At 47.3% G+C, this 20,311-nt stretch overlaps 1 protein-coding gene across 3 annotated transcripts in view; it reads right to left on the minus strand.

Moving 5' to 3' along the window:
• Nucleotides 1-20,311, minus strand: part of SCAMP5 (secretory carrier membrane protein 5) — a 37,771-nt gene that overhangs the window by 8,137 nt on the left and 9,323 nt on the right. Inside the window, exons 1-3 of one of the 3 annotated variants that reach the window (XM_053271753.1) lie at nt 14,765-15,094; nt 8,341-8,407; nt 283-411 (exon numbers count right to left, since the gene is read on the minus strand). In XM_053271753.1, the coding sequence (XP_053127728.1) occupies nt 283-411; nt 8,341-8,347 (136 nt within the window). In that variant the 5' untranslated portion in view covers nt 8,348-8,407; nt 14,765-15,094. Of the gene's footprint in view, nt 1-282; nt 412-8,340; nt 8,408-8,840; nt 9,029-14,764; nt 15,095-20,311 lie in introns of those variants that run through there. The other 2 variants (XM_053271755.1, XM_053271756.1) reach the window with 2 other exon arrangements.

Genomic DNA, 20,311 nt, shown 5'->3' on the forward strand with positions numbered 1-20,311 from the left:
AAGTGATTCAATTTGAATCACTCAAATCACCCAGATTTGAATTCGAATCAATTTGTACATCCCTACTGAACAACTCTAATTTCATCTGGCTACTAGCCATTGTTTTTGTTTCTACTGGATTTTTCTTATATTCTTTCCATTTTTCTCAACTGCCTCAGGTCTGCAGAGAAAGGCAGGATACACATTTTAAAATAAAGGAATCTCACCCACTGCAGTCCATTTCTCATCACTCTCACTCAAGGGAACGTTTGCCCTGCCCCACATTCCTGCCCCACAACTCACACATCCAGAGGTAGTAAATGCGCTTGGCCATGGTTCGGTGCTGGGGAGGAATCTCCTCATCAAAATCCTGGTAAAAACATGGCTTCAAGGGGATAAATCGGGGCAAAGGAGGGAAATTGTTCATTTTTTCTGCAAGAAAAAGGAAAGGAGTTTTCTTTGTTTCTTTCCCAAATCAGGATATTTAGCATTTATACAGTAAAGTTGTGCCATCGAGTCGGTGTCTGCTCCTGGTGCCCACAGAGCCCTGTGGCTGTCTTTGGTAGAATACAGGAGGGGTTTACCATTGCCTCCTCCCATGCAGTATGAGGTGATGCCTTTCAGCATCTTTCCTATATCACTGCTGCCCGACACCTATGTTTCCCATAGTCTGGGAAACATACCAGTGGGGATTCAAACTGGCAACCTCTTGCTCCCTAGGCAAGTTACTTCCCTGCTGTGCCTTTCTTCTAATTGCTTAGAGCAGCTTGTATGTATTTCCTATGTCCCTAAGTGTGATGCTCGGCCTTTTGGCGAAGATCAAGTGTGGCTTGGTATAAGGCAGCTTCTTACGTTTGAGGATAGGTTTATAGCTCAGTGTTAAATCATCTGCTTTGCATGTAGAAGGTCACAGGTTCAATCCCTGGTAGAGGTGTGCACGGAACCAGCACAGGCAGTTTGGTCTGAATTCAAAACAAGCCGCCTGGTCCACAAACCGGTTCATTAGAACCACCGGTGGATTGGTTTGTGCTGTCGAACCAGGATGAACTGGTCCAACCAGCTTGGTTGCCTTGCTTGTCAAGGGAAATCCAGTAAGGAGCCCCCTTTACAAGCAAAGGGGGATTGCCTATCCAGAGGCGTATCTAGGGAAAATAGCGCCTAGGGCAAGCACTGAAATTGCGCCCCCTGTCCAAACATCTGACACCCATCTTTCAGATAACTTTAACATAATATCAGCTCAAAAATACAAGTTAAGCTCGTTAATCTTTTAATATTTCAAAAACTATTTAGCAGTGGATGTAGCCAGACCAAAAAATGCTGGAAAACTACAAATTTCAGTGTGCTGGGGCTCATGAAATACCCAAATACTATATGGAGGTGTACTTGGAAAAATAACAGAAGTGCCTGTCTAATTCTCTACTATGCATTGTAGCATCACTATTACATACGTTTTAAAAATAAATGGAGAATTTGACTTCCCCCAAATACTAGGGCCTTGCAGAGGCCATTTGAGCATGCGTGGTGGCCATTTTGTTTTCGGTGGCCATTAAAAAATCTTTTTTCATTTTAAAAAATGGTGCCCCCCTTCAGGTGGCACCCGGGGCATGTGCCCTGCCTGCCCTACCCTAGATACGCCCCTGTGCCAATCTAAAAAGGGGTTTGGGGGAATGAGCGAGAGAGCACCACCTTACCGGCTGTGGTGGCAGCTTCCTGACAGCGGCGGCAGCTCAACGGTGGCCCCTCCCACTCCCCCCCCACACACACACACCACAGGCCCACCACCACGACAGCCGGTAAGGTGGTACCCTCTCACCCGCCCTCCCAACCCTTTACAAGCAAGGCAACTGAACCAGTCAAACCGGGCTGAAATGGTTTGATCTGAAGGGGGCCTGGTTCGGTTCTAACTCACCCTGGCCCCCTTTGGGGGGGGCAGTCCGGTTTGAGCGCAAATAAGTTGAATTGGTTCTGCACACCCTTAATGCCTGGCAGCATCTCCACGCAGGGCTGGGAAAGATTCCGCCTATGAACATGTCATGATCCTGGACTCTGGAGTCCCTTAGGTAGCAGATGGGACAGAAAGTCCAGGGGAAGACACAGAGTGGGAGGAATCAATGACTCGGGCAAAGGCTGACTCTGTACCACAAGGACCCCCACTCTGGTGTAGTGGTTAGAGTGCTGGACTAGGACCGGGGAGACCCGAGTTCAAATCCCCATTCAGCCATAAAACTAGCTGGGTGACTCTGGGCCAGTCACTTCTCTCTCAGCCTAACCTACTTCACAGGGTTGTTGTGAAAGAGAAACTCAAGTATGTAGTACACCACTCTGGGCTCCTTGAAGGAAGAGCGGGATATCAATGTAATAATAATAATAATAATAATAATGATAATAATAATATCTGTGGTTGGGTAATGGACACCTGACCTTGGTATACGCAAAGCACGCACAAACAAAAATTCGGCATAAAAAGGGTTAAATCTGCATATCCGCAGGTCACTTCTGGCCACCATTTTGAGACTGGAAGCCATTTTATGGCTCATTTTACACTCAAAAAAAGCAGAGCGGTTTTCAGCCCATTTACTTGGGGGGGCATCCTTGGACTTCTGAACGGTAATCAAGTACAGTAGGGCACTTTATTTGGCCTGGTTTTTTTCCTTTGGGGGTGATTTTGGGGCAATTTTGGGCAGTGCAGGAAACTAACCCCTGAATTTATATTTACTTTAACGCTCCATTATTCGTGGATTCACTCCCCACATGAATAATGGAGTTCTCCTATAATGCAAATCCACTTGGAGTGTTCAGCACACCATCTATTTTGACAAGAGCTGAAGTGGTAGCACTTTTTACTTCTCTGATTCTACGTCCACTGACAGTCCCATTAAGAGCTGAAATCATTCTCCTCTTCCCCGGGTTTCTCGCAATGCATATTTTATACTCAGAGAGGTAACGACTATGCCATGTACCTTTCCCACCAGACAGGCGGCACAGAAATCCATTTCAGAAAGGACACTCAACCCAACTTTTTCTGATTGGAAGGACGTAATAATTATTCAGAATCCCCGAAACTTCATATTGTCCCATTAATGCGGATTCGCTTCGAACAGGGGTTCCCAACCTGTGCTACTCTAGATGCTGATCAACTACAACTCCCATCATCCCCAGCTATACTTTATTGTGGCTGGGGATGATGAGAGCTGTAGATCAGCAACACCTGGGGTGCCACAGATTGGAAACCTCTGGCTTAGAAAGTTTGATGCTGCTGCTAGAATTTTGACTGGGAACTTAGTATGCCGGGGGTCTCAAACTTGGGTTCCCAGATGTTGCTGGACTACAACTCCCATCATCCCCCGACACAATGGCCTTTGTCCATGGGAGCTGTAGTCCAATGAGATCAGGGGACCCACATTTCTGAACCCCTATAGTGCATAATTCTATGCATTTTTGCTTGCAAGGAAATCGACTGAAGTCATCGAGGTTGTTCTCACATCCAGGCGAAACTGGGCTAAAGGAGCCTAGCCTCCTTTTGCCTGGTGGTGTGCTCCAACGGGAGCCATGCGTCTCCCAGCAGCAAGCCTTCCTAAATGCCCCTCTCCTTAAACGAGGTTAGCGGAGCAAGTGCTCCACTAACCATGTTTATTGGATTGTGTGGCGCTGTGGTGCGGCTTCACAACGACTCATGAGGAGACCCCCGACCGGGAGCTACAACAAGCCTCTTGGTGTCGGGGGGCTCCCCACGCACTTGCGTGGGGCATTCTGAGGCTTTGGGGGGCCAGGAAGCCCCCGAAGCCCACAGCCCCAACTGGCTCCACAATGGAGCCAAGTAATTGTGTGGGGGGCCAATTCGGCCCCCCAGGGCGAGCTGACTGTTCGTGTGCGGGGAGAACAGGCCAAACCTGACAATTTGCTGCCCGTTCACAGTGGCCAGTGGCCAGCAACATCTCTCTTCCTAATGGCATAGCCTGCGGACTTCCGAGGGAGTGAGTTTAGGATCCGCAGCCGAACCCGATTTATGCAACTGATTCTACCCTCACAGGCTGACAGCCAGACTATATTGATTGAACATATTTTCATACTGCACAAAACTTACTTTTCTGGGCGGATTACGATAAAACAAAAGTAATGACAACAGAAAAAGTTAAAGCATTACAATAATTTAAAATTTTAAAACAATGTTAAAACTATGAAAAGAGTATTTAATTAAAAGCCTGGGTGAACAAATGCATCTTTAAAAACTTTTAAAAAGTTGTCAGAGACGGGGAGGCTCTTATTTCAGCAGGGAGCACGTTCCAAAACTTTGCGGGCAGCAACGGAGAAGGCCCGTGCCCAAGTCACCAGACGAGCCGGTGGCAACTGCAAACGGACCTCTCCTGATGATCTCAATGGGCGGTGGGGTTCATGACGAAGAAGACGCTCTTTTAAATACCCAGAGCCCAAGCCGTTTAGGGCTTTATAGGCTATAACCAGGACCTTGTTTTTTGCCCAGAAACCTATTTGCAGCCAGTGTAACTCTTTCAATACAAGAATAATATGGTCTCTCCGAGATGACCTAGAGACCAACCTGGCTGCAGCATTCTGGACGAACTGTAGTTTCCAGACTATATACAAAGGCAGCCCCACATATTTATATTTATTATTTATTTAAAATATTTATACCCCACCCCTCCAGTGCAATACTGAACCGGCAGATCAAACTCATCTCCCGACTCCGTACAATGAGTACCTCTGTCTTATCTGGATTCAGCCTCAGTTTGTTATCCCTCATCCAGCCCATCACCGCCTCCAGGCAGGCATTTAGGAAGGTTATGCCTTCTGATGATGTTGACATGGAGAAATAGAATTGGGTGTCATCAGCATACTGATAGCACCCTGCAACAAATCACCTGATGATCTCTCCCAGCGGTTTCATGTAGATGTTAAACAACATCAGAGACAATATGGAGTGCTGAGGGACACCATATGAAAGTTCAGATTTTGAAGAACAACAGTCTCCAAGGGACACCATCTGGGACCTGCCCGAGAGGTACGAGTGGAACCACTGCAAAGCAGGGCCTCCCACGCCCAGTCCCCTCAGACGCTTCAGAAGGATACTATGGTCAATTGTATCGAAGGCCACCGAGAGGTTCAAAAAGACCAACCAAGTCACACTCCCTCTGTCAATTCCCAATTGGAGATCATCCATCAGGCCGACAACACAGTCTCCACCCCATAGTCCACCCAAAAGCCAGTCTGAAATGGGTCTAGATAATCAGTTTCCTCCAAGACTGCCTGGAAATTACTCCCAAATACTCCTCCGGTAATTAGGGTAGCCTTTTAGATTACTCCCCAAGTAGTACTATTCAGTGAATTTAGTCTATATGTCAGCCACTGATAACACTGAATGAGTACCAAGGGCATATAAACCACACAGGGTTGCCAACATTCCATTTCCTGAATACGGGACACAAGTAAGTGTTTGGAAGGGAGGGGTCATCTGAGGGTTGGGTCATCCCAGGGGTAATCCGATGTTTGAGTAGTAATGTATTTGTAAAAAAACACAACAAAACATTACAAGCCCCATGATTTCACAAAGTTTGTTTGTTCACACAGACCATCCCACTTAGACATAGAGCAAGAGTCGGGTGAATAATTAAGAGAATCCCCCAGGTTTACACACACACTAAACAATTAGCCACTTGCAAGATGTAAATAGGAAAGGAAAAGTTGTGCCTCGACTCGTGGAGACTACAGAGCCATGTGGTTTTCTTGGTAGAATACAGGAGTGGTTTACCATTGCCTTCTCCCGCACAGTGTGAGATGATGCCTTTCAGCACTTTCCTATATCGCTGCAGCCCGATATAGGAGTTTCCCATATTCTGGGAAATTACACCAGTGGGGATCCGAACCGAAAGCCTCCTGCTCTCTAGGCAGGTTGCTTCCCCGCTGCACCATAAACCCAGTCAATTGCTCCTGCAAGTTTGCAGAGCAATTGCGGCTTCTTTTGTGAACTTGGTTGTTTCTTTCACATTATAATATGGACTTCACCCAGACTTCAAAGGATAATATGGACTTCACCCAGACTTCAAAGGATAATATGGACTTCACCCAGACTTCAAACTGCAAATGCATTGAAGGGTTTCAATGAGGATTTTCAAGAGGAGTGCACAGAGAACAAAGAAGAAGGGAAGGTCCTGAGAGAGCTGGTCAGAGGAGAGAACTGGTCTTGTGATAGCAAGCATGACTTGTCTCCTTAGCTAAGCAGGGTCCATCCTGGTTGCATATGAATGGGAGACTTGATGTGTGAGCACTGTAAGATCTTCCCCTTAGGGGATGGAGCCACTCTGGGAAGAGCATCTAGGTTCCAAGTTCCTTCCCTGGCATCTCCAAGATAGGGCTGAGAGAGATTCCTGCCTGCAACCTTGGAGACGCTGCTACCAGTCTGGGTAGACAATTCTGAGCTAGATGGACCAATGGTCTGACTCAGTATATGGCAGCTTCCTATGTTCCTATGAGGGAGAGTCCCAGGCTCTGCCAATAATATGGAGAAAAACAGTGAGGTCACGTACGAGGAGAAGAGATTTTTACCTCAGATACGGGACTTCCTGTATAATATGAAGCGGCGGCTTCTCCAAGGTTGCAGGCAAGAGTCTCCCTCAGCCCTGCCTTGGAGATGCTGCCAGGGAGGGAACTTGGAACCTTCTGCATGCAAGCAGGCAGGAGCTCTTCCCAGGGTGGCCCCATCCCCTGACGGGAATATCTTACAGTGCTCACACATGGCATCTCCCATCAAATGCAACCAGGGCAGCCCCTGCTTAGCAAAGAGGACAATACATGCTTGCTACCACAAGATAAGACTTTATTCCAAAGTTGTTGTCTTCACTATCAGGCTGGTGATCTCCACTTGTGCAGCCAAACTGAGCTCTCTTTCTTTCTCCGACATGCCATTCCAAGTGGGAAATGCCCAACAGGCCTCAGAGGTCAATGCAGCTCCAACGGCTCTTTCGGGCCTTATTCATTTCTCACACAAAAGGCATTTTATGTGCCAAACCCCTCTGTCTTGTGCAAAACTCCTCGGTCTCAGGCACAGAGAGATAACGAAGCAAAGTGTGTGGGGGATTAGCATCGCTAGGCCGCCTGGGCCTGGGATGGTTGCCAAGGCACCCCTCCCCCCTCCCCCCGGGCAGCCCCTTGCCCCTTCCTGCACCCAGCCAGAAAACAAAGTGTTCACCATGTGGGAGCATGAGGTGCACCCCTTTCCTGACCAGCCAGTGCTTTGTTCCGGTGTTGGCTGGCTGGGGGCTTCTTTCCCTGCCTCATTCCCAAAGAGGCAGAGAAAGAAAGCCCTCGCCAGTCAGCGCTGGAGTGAAGCACTCACTGGGGAGCATCAGGAGAATGGCCAGGTAGCCCCTCTTCCGGGCAGTGGCCACACCCCCTGCCAGACCCAGGGGGTGTGGCCAGTATCAGGAACGAGGCCACTCCGCCTTGCTTCCAATTCTCCCCAGTCAGCGCTTCGTTCCAGCCTGGCTGGGAGCCAGTGTTCCCTCTAACGCGGATTCCCAGATGTTGTTGACTACAACTCCCACAATCCCCAGCTATCATGGCTTTTGCTTAGGGCTTCTGGGAGTTGTAGTCAACAACATCTGGGAATCCCGGTTAGAGGGAACCCTGCTGGGAGCTCCTTCCTCGGCCTCACAGGCTGGAAGGACGCCCTGACTGGGGAGAACTTCCCAATTTCCAGTGGTGTCGGGGTCGCCAGCTGGACCTTGTCCAATGGCTGACACTAAGCTTCCTATGCCCCTGCACTGCCTTCATGCACGTTTCACTCATGGCCAAACTACACAAGACACAGGAGATCATGCTGTGGTGACCCACACTAGGGATTGCGCATGAACTGAGGTTCGTGCCCAGGTTCGGCACCGAACCGGTTTGGGAGAGGGCCGAACCGGAGCAGTAAGTCTCACCTTTAAAAGGGAGTACGGCAGGTCCTTACCGGTTCTCTGCCACTCCATGCACATTCCTGTCATGGCAGCGCTGTCCTGTCACGGTGATGGGACGCCAGCACGCACATGGCATCCGCACCTGCGTGGATTGCTGACCATGCACATGGCCACCACGCATGTACAGAGGCCATGTGCATTCCGTCATTCCACCACCACCGCTCAAGGGATGCTGGCAAGCAGAGAAGGAGCAGGTACTGACCTGCTCTCCTCTTTTTAAAAGGTGCCCCGACTAACCTTCAAATCGGTGCACAAATGGCGATTTGTGCACATCCCTAAAAGTTATAGCTCCCACTAAGTCATCACTCCATTGTTCTGGACATCCCCAGAGCACCAATCCCTTGAACAAGGAAAGTTCCCCTTCACAAGGAATGTCTGCCTGTCAGCTTACCTCCCATGGTGTCTCCTGGTCTTTATTCCACAGCCAGACAGAAGAAGTCTTCACACCACCACCAAAGCTGTAAGAAAGACAGGACATGGCTGTCATGCTCAAGGAAAGAAATTAGAAAATGCAGGAAACACACATATATCCACGACACACATTTAACTCCTGATCCCCCACGACAGCTTCTCGTAGCTACGGCCAGTCCCAAACACACGGAAATCTTTGCCGTGGCTTCGCATTTCCCAAAATAAAAGTGTCACCACCTCGAGGTGCAAAATAAAGATCAGAACCTCTTAAGGACGCCAGCCTTCATTCTGCATTTCAAAACAGAACTGGGAGAGTCATTTGTGCAGAATCCTGTCCCGTTCCTTTAGACGTAGATAAAAATGACACAGACTAAGTCACTAGAAGCAAATTTAACTGGCTTCAGAGGTTGTGGTGTTAAACACCCTGGCTTTAGCTTGAGATGTTAGAAAAAAGATCTGGGAGATGTAGGGCAGACATACTTAGCCTCCGGCGTTTCCTGTGCAACCTACATCTGACCTCCACTGACCCTCTCATGATCTAATCCACAGAAGGGGATCTGCCACCTGGGAAAAGCACCAGAATAGCTACACTGAGAAGAGAGAGCTCAGTTGCCACCAGGTTTGCAGTAGTGTTCCTAGAGCCCCCGAATGCAGCTTGTGTTTTCCAACGATGAGTCAGAGAAGCCAAGCGACAAGCTGTGACAGCCGTGCGAAATGCAGACGAGTCCATTCCTGGCGGGGGATCATATTCCTGTTTGTCATATTGATCAGTTATTGGTTCGGTTCCCTTCCCCAGAGCTTAGTGACTTCATCTCATCTTCACCAAAGCCATGATATAGGTCAGGCTGACAGGAAACCACTTGCTGGAGGCTACCCACCATGTGATTTTGAACAAGGATGGGCGAGCTCTCTCCAGCTCGCCTCAGGTTAGCTTGGAACTGACGTGAGATCCTGTGGAAAAATTTGGAGGATCTTGGGTTGTTTTTCCAAGCCAATCTGAAGCTTGGAAACAGGGGCGTAGCAAGGTGGAGTGGGCCCAGAGACAAAATTTTAAAATGACCGCCCCCCAAAAAAAATCTTAAATGAGGCTGAATAGTGGTAACAAAAAGCATAGTTTTATATAAATGGACGATGTTCTGGTGGCTCCAGGTCTTAACACTCACATCCATTTCAGAGGATGAGTACAACTGAAGGAAGCCCGGGCGAGTGCGTGGCTGGGGGAGTCAGTCATGTGACTTGCCTCTGGGGGGGGCCCCAAGGCAGTGGGCCCCCAGACAACTGTCTCCCCTTGCCCTATCATAGTTACGCCCCTGCTTGGAAAGATAACCCACCGTTCAGCTTCCTAATTTTCATCTATCTAATACAGTGGAGGAACACCACTTCCCTATACTGAGTATTTATGAAATTTGTATCCCACACTTCAAGCAAATTTCCCAGGGCAGCTAACAATGTTAACAATACTATATTTACCTGAATCCAAGACTAAGTTTGTCCCAAGTTTTTGGATATTAGAAATCAGGTAAAGGTAAAGTGTGCTGTCAAGTCGACTCCTGGTGACCACAGAGCCCTGTGGTTGTCTTTGGTAGAATACAGGAGGGGCTGACCATTGCCTCCTCCTGCACAGTATGAGATGAAGCCTCTCAGCATCTTCCTAGATCGCTGCTGCCTGATATAGGTGTTTCCCATAGTCTGGGAAACATACCAGCAGGGATTCAAACTGGCAACCTCTGGCTTGCTAGTCAAGTCATTTCCCCACTGCGCCATTAGGTGGCTTCAAGACAACCACGATAATGGGAACATCTCAAAACTTACTAAAATCAGGAAAAAATCATCACAAAAATCACAGCTCTCTCCTTTAAAAGGGGGGGGGAAAGTAAAACAGTCTTTGCTGGAGCTGGAACCGGTGTTCCTTCTAACAGGGATTCCCAGGTGTTGATGACTACAACTCCCATAACCCCAAGCAAAAGTAATTGCAGCTGAGTATTCTGGAAGATGTAGTCAACATCTGGGAATCCCTGTTAGAGGGAACACTGGCAAGAACAGCAAGGTTGTGTGTCAGTTGAGTATCTCTGTGGAGAACACTCCATAAATGCCAAAATAAGGATGGCATCCATAAATAAGAAATGTGCAGTAGGCCTGTGCATGTTTGGAGATATTGGGATTGGGTCAGACCCGATCTGACACAATCCCACGAATGTCGGTTTGGGGACCCTTCAGAATGTCAAGGTCAGAGTTGGAATCAAGTTTTTTCCCAACCATCCTTTGATTTTTACATTAATGTTTAAAAGTAACCAAGAAATACGCACTGTGAAACCTTTAAGAAAAGTAATGTAACACCAGAGGATCACAGAGGAAGTGATGTAACATCAGCAAATTTAAGGGGAAGTGATGCAACATCCAGAGGATCTCAGAGGGAATTCCGGAAATCAGCCTCTCTATTAAAATGTGAGTTTTAAAAGGAGCTACCAACTTTTTAAAAAGAAGATAAATGTGTGGGCAGGCAGGCAAAGGATGGCAGAGGGTTTTGCCAGCTATGATCTTGGAAAAAACCAGAGCAGACTCCCACCACCATTTGGAGCTTAGCCTGGTCTTGGCTGCAGCTGCACGTGAGAACAGCCTCTCTGTCTTCTGTGCATTTCTTTTAACCCATGCGGTTCTCAAACCTAGGTCCCCAGATGTGCATGGGGACTACAACTCCCATCATCCCCAGCCACAATGGTTTGTAGGCCAACAACATCTGGTGACCTAAGTTTAAGAACCCTTGGGTTAACCCACTTTTCAAGCCATCTTCACCAGTGACTACTGTCACATCTTGTGGCAGCGAATTCTATACATTAATGATGTACACTTTTCTGTCTTGAACCAGTCAATCAGCTTCACTGGATGGTCCCACAAGGTCTAGTATTGCACCAGAGGGAGAAAGACTTGTCTCTAGCCACATTCTCACACATCATTGCACAAACCAGATCATGTCCTTCCTTTAGTCATCTTTTTAAAAAAAACTAAGACATCCAAATGATTTCATCACCATTCCCTTATAGCCAAGGTGCTACAACACCTTGAAGAAAAGGTCTTTAAACTCCAGTCCCCAGATCTTTGGACTACAATGCCCATCATCCTCAGCCACAATGTCCTTTGGTTGAAGATGATGGCCATTGTAGTGCAACAATATCTCAGGACCTAAGTTTGAGAAACTCCATCTTGAAGATTTTGGTCGCCCTTTTCTGAACCTTTTCCAGCTGTACCATACCCAACAGTCTACCAAGCGCATCCCAAGTGCAGGACAACAATCCAATAGGGATGTGTGAATCGATTTGAATGTGAACCGATTTGACTCGAATCTGCCCTTTTTGAACAATCTGAATTGAATCACCTCTAAAACGGGTAATTTGATTCAAATTCGAATCAAATGGGCCAAATTTGAATTCAAATTGACTTGAATCTATTTGACAACTGTTTAGGGACATTTTGGCACCTTTTAAAAACCACTCAGGCACCCTGATTGGTAAAAAAAAAAGCACCAAAAGAGGTTAAATTGATTCAAATCTGAATCAAATCAGCCTGTGTCAGGCCAATTCAATTGAAATTTGGATCGAATTGGCCTGCTTTGATTCGAATCTGAAAATTCAATTCATGCATATCCCTGCAATCCAAGCCCAGTGATGACAGTTATGAAGACGCACTGGGACCAAGATGCTTTCCTGGGGGGAAAGTCTTAAAAGAAAATACATTTAGTTGCCCAGATACAGATCCTACAAGCACACTCTTTATATGACGCTTAGGTATCCAATATTTTCATTTTGGTCAGCTCCCTCGAGTTCTATGGGCAGAAGCCGAGTTATAAATTCTTAAATGAATAAAACAAAATAATATATGAGTAAGGCAAGAAAGGAGGTACCCAGGCTAGGGAGCTCTTGTCCTCAGCTCCTGAAAAGACCAACAGCCTGAGACGACGTTTTATTAATCTGTTATTTGCTTCTTTTAATATTGTAAACCACTTTGGGTGCCTTTGTCAAGGAGGAAAGGCGGTCTAAAAATGTAGTTAATAAATAATAAATTTATTAACTCAGAGGAAGCCCATCAAACACACTAGAGCTATATTTGCATATTTATATGGAAATAACTGCCAATGACATAAGGAGGACATAAGTAAGCAGGTTTCCGATTGGGCTGAAGGGCTCATGAGTGTTTGGGACCCAGACGTGACTTAAGAGGATGTTTCATCACCAAACCTAATGTTTGACTTCATAAGTAATGGAAACCATGGGCAACATCCAAACTAGGTCAGTCTGGACTCAAGGTTGTGCCGTCGAGTTGGTGTCGACTCCTGGCGACCACAGAACCCTGTGGTTTTCTTGGGAGAATACAGGAGGGGTTCACCATTGCCTTCTCCCACACAGAATGAGATGATGCCTTTTCAGCACCTTCCTATATTGCTGCTACGTGATACAGGAATTTCCCATACTCTGGGAAACCCACCAGCAAGGATTTGAACCAACATCCTCCTGCTCTCTAGGCCAGGGATCCTCAACGTTGGGCTCCCAGATGTTATTGGACTTCAACTCCCATAATCCCCAACCAAAGGCCACTGCGGCTTGGGATTATGGGAGTTGAAGTCCACTAACATCTGGGGGCCCAATGTTGAGGATCCCTGCTCTAGGCAGACTGCTTCCCCACAAATTAGTCATGAATAATGTAGGTCAAGTAGCCACCTACTTGAAATGACTTGACTAGAAAGCCAGAGGTTGCCAGTTCGAATCCACACGGGTATTTTTCCCAGACTATGGGAAACACCTATACTGGGCAGAGCAATATAGGAAGATGCCGAAAGGCATCATCTCATACTGCACAAGAGGTGGCAATGGTAAACCCCTCCTGTATTTTACCAAAGAGAACCACAAGGCTCTGTGGTCACGAAGAATCGACGGCACACTTTACCTTTAATGTAGGTCAATTGGATGCTACTCCATGCTTTTATGCAAAATGTGATCTGCAACAGAAGTTCCTCCAGACTGCCAGAAACGGATCCCCTTGAGACAAAGAACCATCAGGATAGAAATCCCTAATAACAACCCCTGCTAAGTGGTCAAAGAGGTGCTTTTTAAAGTGGTAGCTTTTTTATATTTAGTAGGGAGAGAGTAACTGCCCCTATTCTATTCAGAACAGCATCCCTTCCAGTCACTGTGGTCTCCCTTTCATTTCTTTTTAGATGGTGAGCATTTTGGGGACAGGAAAACATCTTCTCATGCTTTTTGCTATGTCAGTTCCTTGCTCATGGGGCAAAGAGGCACCTTAAAAGTGGTGGATCTCTTGTACCTAGCAGGAGGAGAGCAACTGGCCCTATCTAGCCCCAGCACACATCCCTCCCAGTGGCTGTTGCTGATGTCCCAGTGAAATTTTGTTTTAGATTTTCAGCCCCTTTGGGGGCAGGTCAGCATCTCCTTGTACTTTTTGCAAGGTCAGCTGCTTTGAGAATTTTTGTTGCTTAACAGAAATGATGATGATCATAATCATGATCATGATCATCATCATCATCATCAGTGTTCCTTCTAACAGGGACTCATCATCATCATCATCATCAGTGTTCCTTCTAACAGGGATTCCCAGATGTTGTTGACTACAACTCCCATAATTCCCAACCAAAAGCCACGGCAGCTCAGGATGCTGGGAGTTGTAGTCAACAGCATCTGGGAATCCCTGTTAAGAGGGAACAGTGATAGTGATGATGTTGATGGAGGTTCCTTACACTCTCACTCTCTCTCTCTGATTCCGAAAACCTCTGCAAACTCGAGCAAGATGTTCATGGGCAGGGTGTGTGTGTGGGGGGGTGGATGATCGCCCCCAATACATGCACTCGCACAGGGACCCCTTTGCACACTGACCTCCAGACAGGGCTACCAGAAGGCCACAAGATGCAAGCCTCCGCCTTTGCATGGCTTCTTTCCCATCCCCCTATCCATGCAAAGAGTTTCCCGGGGGGCGGCGCGGTTGTAGGCGCACACAGCCCCCCCTCCCCGTTTTGCTGGGGTCGGGGGCGGAATCCAAGCCGCCCCCAACTCCCCATCTGTCCGAGCTTCTCCTCTGCAAGGCAGGGGAACCCATCTGCCGCTCCAGCGACCCAACAGGGCCGTTTTTCCAAGGGTGCGGCCGGGAGAAGGAAGGAAGGAAGGGGGCGGCCGGGAGAAGGGCTCCTTGGCACGTATCCTGGAGACGGAGGAGGAGGAGGATTTAAGGCACCTTGCAGCGCCCGAGCGCATTCCCCGCCTGCTCCTCCTCCCGACCCACGATCCCCTCAAGGGGGGTCCCAGCAAAACCTCTCTCCCCCCCCCCCCACCCCGTCCTTCCCAAAGGCCCCGTTGCCAGATGCGCCCGGCAGGCCCTCGCGCCCCTCCGCCCGCACTCACCGCTTCGCAGTCCCCTCCGCCGGCTCCTCCGAGCCGCAGCAGCGCCCGCAGCTCTCGCGAGGCTGCGCCGCCGCCGCCGCCGCCTGAAACCCGGAGCGGCTCCGGCTGACGGAAGAGGCCGGGCGAGGCGGGTCCGGAGCAGGGGCCGCTGTCCCGGGTGCTGAAAGGGGAAGGCTCGGTTGCGCTCTGGGCGCGTGATGAGCCTGGGCCTCGCACCGGACGGGCTGCGAAGAAGAAGGGAAGCCTTCCGGGGGTCAAAGGGAGGCGGGCTTTGTGGAAGAAGGAAGGGTCGTGAATTGGGACGAGAATGGGAAAGGTTGGGGGTCAACACAGCACTGCTTCGCCGCTCGCTCCGAGGAACGGGGGCGGCGTTCTGTGTCTCCCCCCAACCCCCCCCCCCGCTTGCATGTTCTCATCCAAAGGAACAATTTTAAAGACAGCCCAACATTCCAAAACCCGCCGCCTTTTGCGCTCTCAGAGGCCATTCCAGGCAGAATGGAAAGACATTGCGGTCTAAGGTGTACCCAGCTGATTACCCCTAGACAGGTCGGAGCTGAGGAGGGATACATGAGGGACCTTGAGATCGACAGATTGGCTGGCTTATTTTTATATTTATTGGTTTTGGGAATATTTATGTATACCACTTTTCGGGGTGGGGGACAGTTCTCCAAGCAGTTTATGCCGCAAATATCTTACAGTGCTCACACTTCTAGTCCCTTCCCATTCATATACAACCAGGGCAGACCCTGCTTAGCTAAGGGGACAAGTCATGCTTGCTACCACCAGGCCAGCTCTCCTTCACAGATGATGTTGAACTACAATTCCCATCAGCCCCAACCACAATTTATTACAGCAGGGGATGATGGAAATTGTAACTCCACAACTTGTGGAAAGCCTGCCCCTGGGCTAAAGCCATCCTCCATCTGTGTTTTTCTGCTATAATGTGTATTTGCTTTTCTCCTAGTGGAGGTTACTTCTGGTCATGGAGCCCCACCAGGATGGGGGGAAGGCCGGGGCGTAACTACAATAGGGCAAGGGGAGACAGTTGTCTGGGGGCCCACTGCCTTGGGGGCCCCCCCAGAGGCAAGTCACATGACTGACTCCCCTAGCTGTGCACCCGCCCGGGCTTCCTTCAGTTGTGTTCATCCTCCGAAACTGATGTGAGTGTTCAGACCTGGAGCTACCAGAACAGCAGGTCTTTCTCTAGGACCATTAAATGACTTGCATCGTCCACAATTTACAAAACCTTAAAAAAAATTTTTTAGGATGATGTTCTATTGTGGCGCGCGCACACATACACACACACATTTTACTATGCTTTTTGTTACCACTGTTCAGCCTAATTTGTGATTTCTTTACTTCATGAGCTGAGCTTCATTGGGGGGGCATTTTAAAATCTTGTCTCTGGGCTCACTCCAACCTTGCTACACTCCTGTGCTCTGGGTATCTTTGCCTTCAGTAGTAAGATGGGTGGCAGATTCAGGTGGGAAAGCTGTCCTCTGCACGAGGATCCAAGTTCCCTCCCCAGCAGCATCTCCAAGATAGGGCTGAGAGAGACTCCTGCCTGCAACCTTGGAGAAGTCGCTGCCAGTCTGTGAAGACAATACTGAGCTAGATAGACCAATGGTCTGACTCAGTATATGGCAGCTTCCTATGTTCCTATGTTCAAGCTGCATTGACTCAGAAACAAGCAAAACTGTTTGGCTCAGGAAAAGCTGGGGTGTTCCCTAGTTTTGATGGAAATGGCTCTCCTGAGTTGGTTTGAATTCAGGCTGTCACACCCAGGGAGTCACACCCAGCTTATGTGAACCTCCAGGGCTTCCTCCAACTCACTTACAGGCTGGCACTCCAGTGGCAAGCAGTGGGAAGGAAACCTCCCGTTTGATGCTTAGCAGAAACCCCCCTGGGAAATTACGTTTCCCCAAGCAACAAGTGAAGATTATTCAGAACCATTTTAAAACTGGTTTTAATTGGCTTTCCAGTTTTAATCAGTTTTAGTCCCATCTGCCACTTTATCCTGCACTTTCGTTTGTAAAGGTAACGGTAAAGTGCCATCGAGTCGGTGTCAACTCCTGGCGCCCACAGAGCCCTGTGGTTGTCTTTGGTAGAATACAGGAGGGGTTGACCATTATCTCCTCCCGTGCAGTATGAGATGATGCCTTTCAGCATCTTCCTATATCGCTGCTGCCCGATATAGGTGTTTTCCATAGTCTGGGAAACATACCAGCAGGGATTTGAACGGCAACCTTTTTCTCGCTAGGTAAGTCATTTCCTTGATGTGCCATTAAATGGCACTTTTTTTTTACTTGCATTTATTATTATTATTATTATTATTATTATTATTATTATTATTATTAATTGTTGTTTTACTGTGTTGTTTTTTAAATTATTATGATATGCTTCCCCAAGAAGGTCAGGACAGAAACTCTGTAAGTAAGTTTAAATAAAATAAAATAAAATATGATCAAGCTTTGGGTGAGTTACACCATGCTCATTATTTCTAGCTATCTATTTCTGTTGATTTATTGCTGTATTTGGTGGTGTTTTATAAGCCTCCTGGGCAACTAATAGTACCAAGGCAGGAGAGATATACCTATTCTATATTTTGAAGAGTTTATATGTTTGTGCAAAATAAAGTCATACTTCATTGTTACCTACAAATACCAAAGTTTGCATAAACAATCTGGCCACTTAAATTAGCTGATTATTATATTCAGAATTGTTTCTTAATTTTTTCTTAAACCTTTCACCCAGCATTATTCCAGTGTAAAAAAAATAGTGGAATCCTCTAATTTAAGTGGTACAGGGTGAAAAGAGTAGATGATGATGATGATGATGATGATGTTGCATGTGACAATGTACATGCAGGTTGTGTGCTAAAACATAACAAAACTATTTTTCAGATAGAAACTTTAATGCCAGCAGGCAAAACTTCAGTTACATTATAAAAGCTTGACTGCAGCGAGGAAGTAGACCACCTAATGGCACAGCAAAAAATGACTTGACTCGCAAGCCAGAGGTTGCCAGTTCGAGACCCCGCTGGTACCTGTATTGGGCAGCAGTGATACAGGAAGATGCTGAAAGGCATCATCTCATACTGCATGGGAGATGGTCATGGTCAACCCCTCCTGTATTCTACCAAAGACAACCACAGGGCTCTGTGGTCACCAAGAGTCGACACCGACTCAGCGGCACAATTTAACCTTTACATTATAAAAGCTTGATCCATCAAGCAGCAAGATTAATCAGCAATGAACCAATCTCACAAACCAAAGAGAGATTAGGAAAGGAAACCCTAGGAATGAGTCTGCTTTGAAAGTCCCTCATGTTTCCTTATTGTTTATCCATTTCAATGTACAGCCTTTACATGAATTGCCTCATGAGAAAGATGAAGAGCAGGGCTGCCCAACTTCGACCTTCTTGCAGCTCTTGGACTACAACTCCCATAATCCCTATTGACCACTGTCCCTTGCGATGATGAGAGTCGTAGTCTAAAAACTGCTGGAGAACCGAAGTTGTGCATTCCTGATGTAGAGGGGGGAAATCCAGTTCAGCACAGTAGCTTACCTGAACCTCCAGATGGTGCTATGTCACATTTTGTGTTCAATTTCCTCCCTCAATTAGGAGCAAGGCACCGATCCTAAATACGTAGGACTGCCTTACGAAGAAGGCAAAGCCACAGAATCACAATGTATATAAATAACAGGGATCAGTATATTATCGGGACAATGAAATGAGAATTGACACAATGCTGTGTGAGATGGCTTAACATCAGTAAACTGAACCAACAAACACATTCAGCCAAAGTACATGGGAACATAGGAAGCTGCCAAATACCGAGTCAGACCATTGGTCTATCTTGCTCAGTATTGTCTTCACAGACTGGCAGCAGCTTCTTCAAGATTGCAGGCAGGAATCTCTCTCAGCCCTATCTTGGAGATGCTGCCAGGGAGGGAACATGGAACCTAGATGCTCTTCCCAGAACTGCGGCTCCATCCCCTGAGGGGAATATCTTACAATGCTCGCACATCAAGTCTCCCATTCATATGCAGCCAGGGCAGACCCTGCTTAGCAAAGGGGACAAGTCATTCTTTGCTACCACAAGACCAGCTCTCCTCTCTTATACAAATTATATGATTGATTGATTGATTTGGAGGGCTGTTTGTGCAAAGCGGCCCCTTTCCCCTGCTCTAGTGTTCCAACCAATTTTATGTAAAGAGATAAAATATCCACAGAAAATGAACAGCTCTATTAAGCACCTGGGCTAGGAAATAGCATCCCTCTCTTATTTCCATCCAGAACCATGTTATGTGAGTTAATTAACAGGCTGGATATGAACACCCAGCCTTAATGAGAGTAAGAACTGCACATCTCTCTGCTTGTTTTATTTATTTATTTTTAAAAAAATCACCACATATATGTATAACCCCTTAAAAACATAAAATATACAGGCATATATTTATCTGCATAAAACAAATAAAAATGCCTTAGAATGAATTCCAGTTCCAGTTAAAAAAATCCTTATTTAATATGAATATGGGCTCACATATCACACACTAAAGGTATGGGTGCATTGAAAGAGGAAGAAGGCTGATCTTGTGGTTGCAAGCATGAATTGTCCCGTGTGCTTATCAGGGTCTGCCCTAATTTGCATTTGAATGGGAGACTTCATCCCTGAGAACTGTAAGATATTCCCCTTTGTGGAGGGGGCTGGAGCTGTGTATGCATGCAGAAGGTTCCAAGTTCCCTCCCTGGCAGCATCTCCCGTATAGGGCTGAGAGAGATTCCTGCCTGCAACCTTGGAGAAGCTGCTGCCAGTCTGTGAAGACAATACTGAGTGAGAGAGACCAATGGTCGGACTCAGTATATGGCAGCTTCCTATGCTCCTATGAAACTTAGCTATAATTCAAGGTTCCTAATTTTTAGGAACTGATCCCAGACACTACAAAGGAATACAATACTCCTTTCCCCTTGTCTTAAGCAGAAGAACTAGGTCAATTTTGCCATCTCAGCTTTCCTCCATGCCTTAACTAACGAGTTCTTTATCGCTGTTTGAATCACCACTTTTGGTGCTTGGTGCTCACTGCCAATTTTTTGACTGGCAATTCTACAGAAGATTATAAAGGTAAAGGTGTGCCATCGAGTCGGTGTTGACTCCTGGCACCCACAGAGCCCTGTGGTTTTTCTTTGGTAGAATACAGGAGGAGTTGACCATTGCCATCTCCCGCTCAGTATGAGATGATGCCTTTCAGCACCTTCCTATATTGCTGCTGCCCGATAGAGGTGTTTCCCATCATCCAGGAAACATACCAGCGGGGATTCGATCTGGCAACCTCTGGCTTGCTAGGCAAGTCATTTCCCCGCTGTGCCATTAGGTGGCTACAGAAGATCATGGTGCTCACTAAATTGAACAGGTCATTGAAATAACCCATAAGAACGAAAAAGCAGGTCCTGGAGCAGATCCGTAACTGAGCAGACGCGTGCAGAGAGTACACGGGTCGCCAAGCGGGACTGGAGGGGGAGCCGCCATGACTTGGCATTCACCTG

Source organism: Hemicordylus capensis, chromosome 10 (genome assembly GCF_027244095.1).
Source record: "Hemicordylus capensis ecotype Gifberg chromosome 10, rHemCap1.1.pri, whole genome shotgun sequence".
Classification (NCBI taxonomy): Eukaryota; Metazoa; Chordata; class Lepidosauria; order Squamata; family Cordylidae; genus Hemicordylus; species Hemicordylus capensis.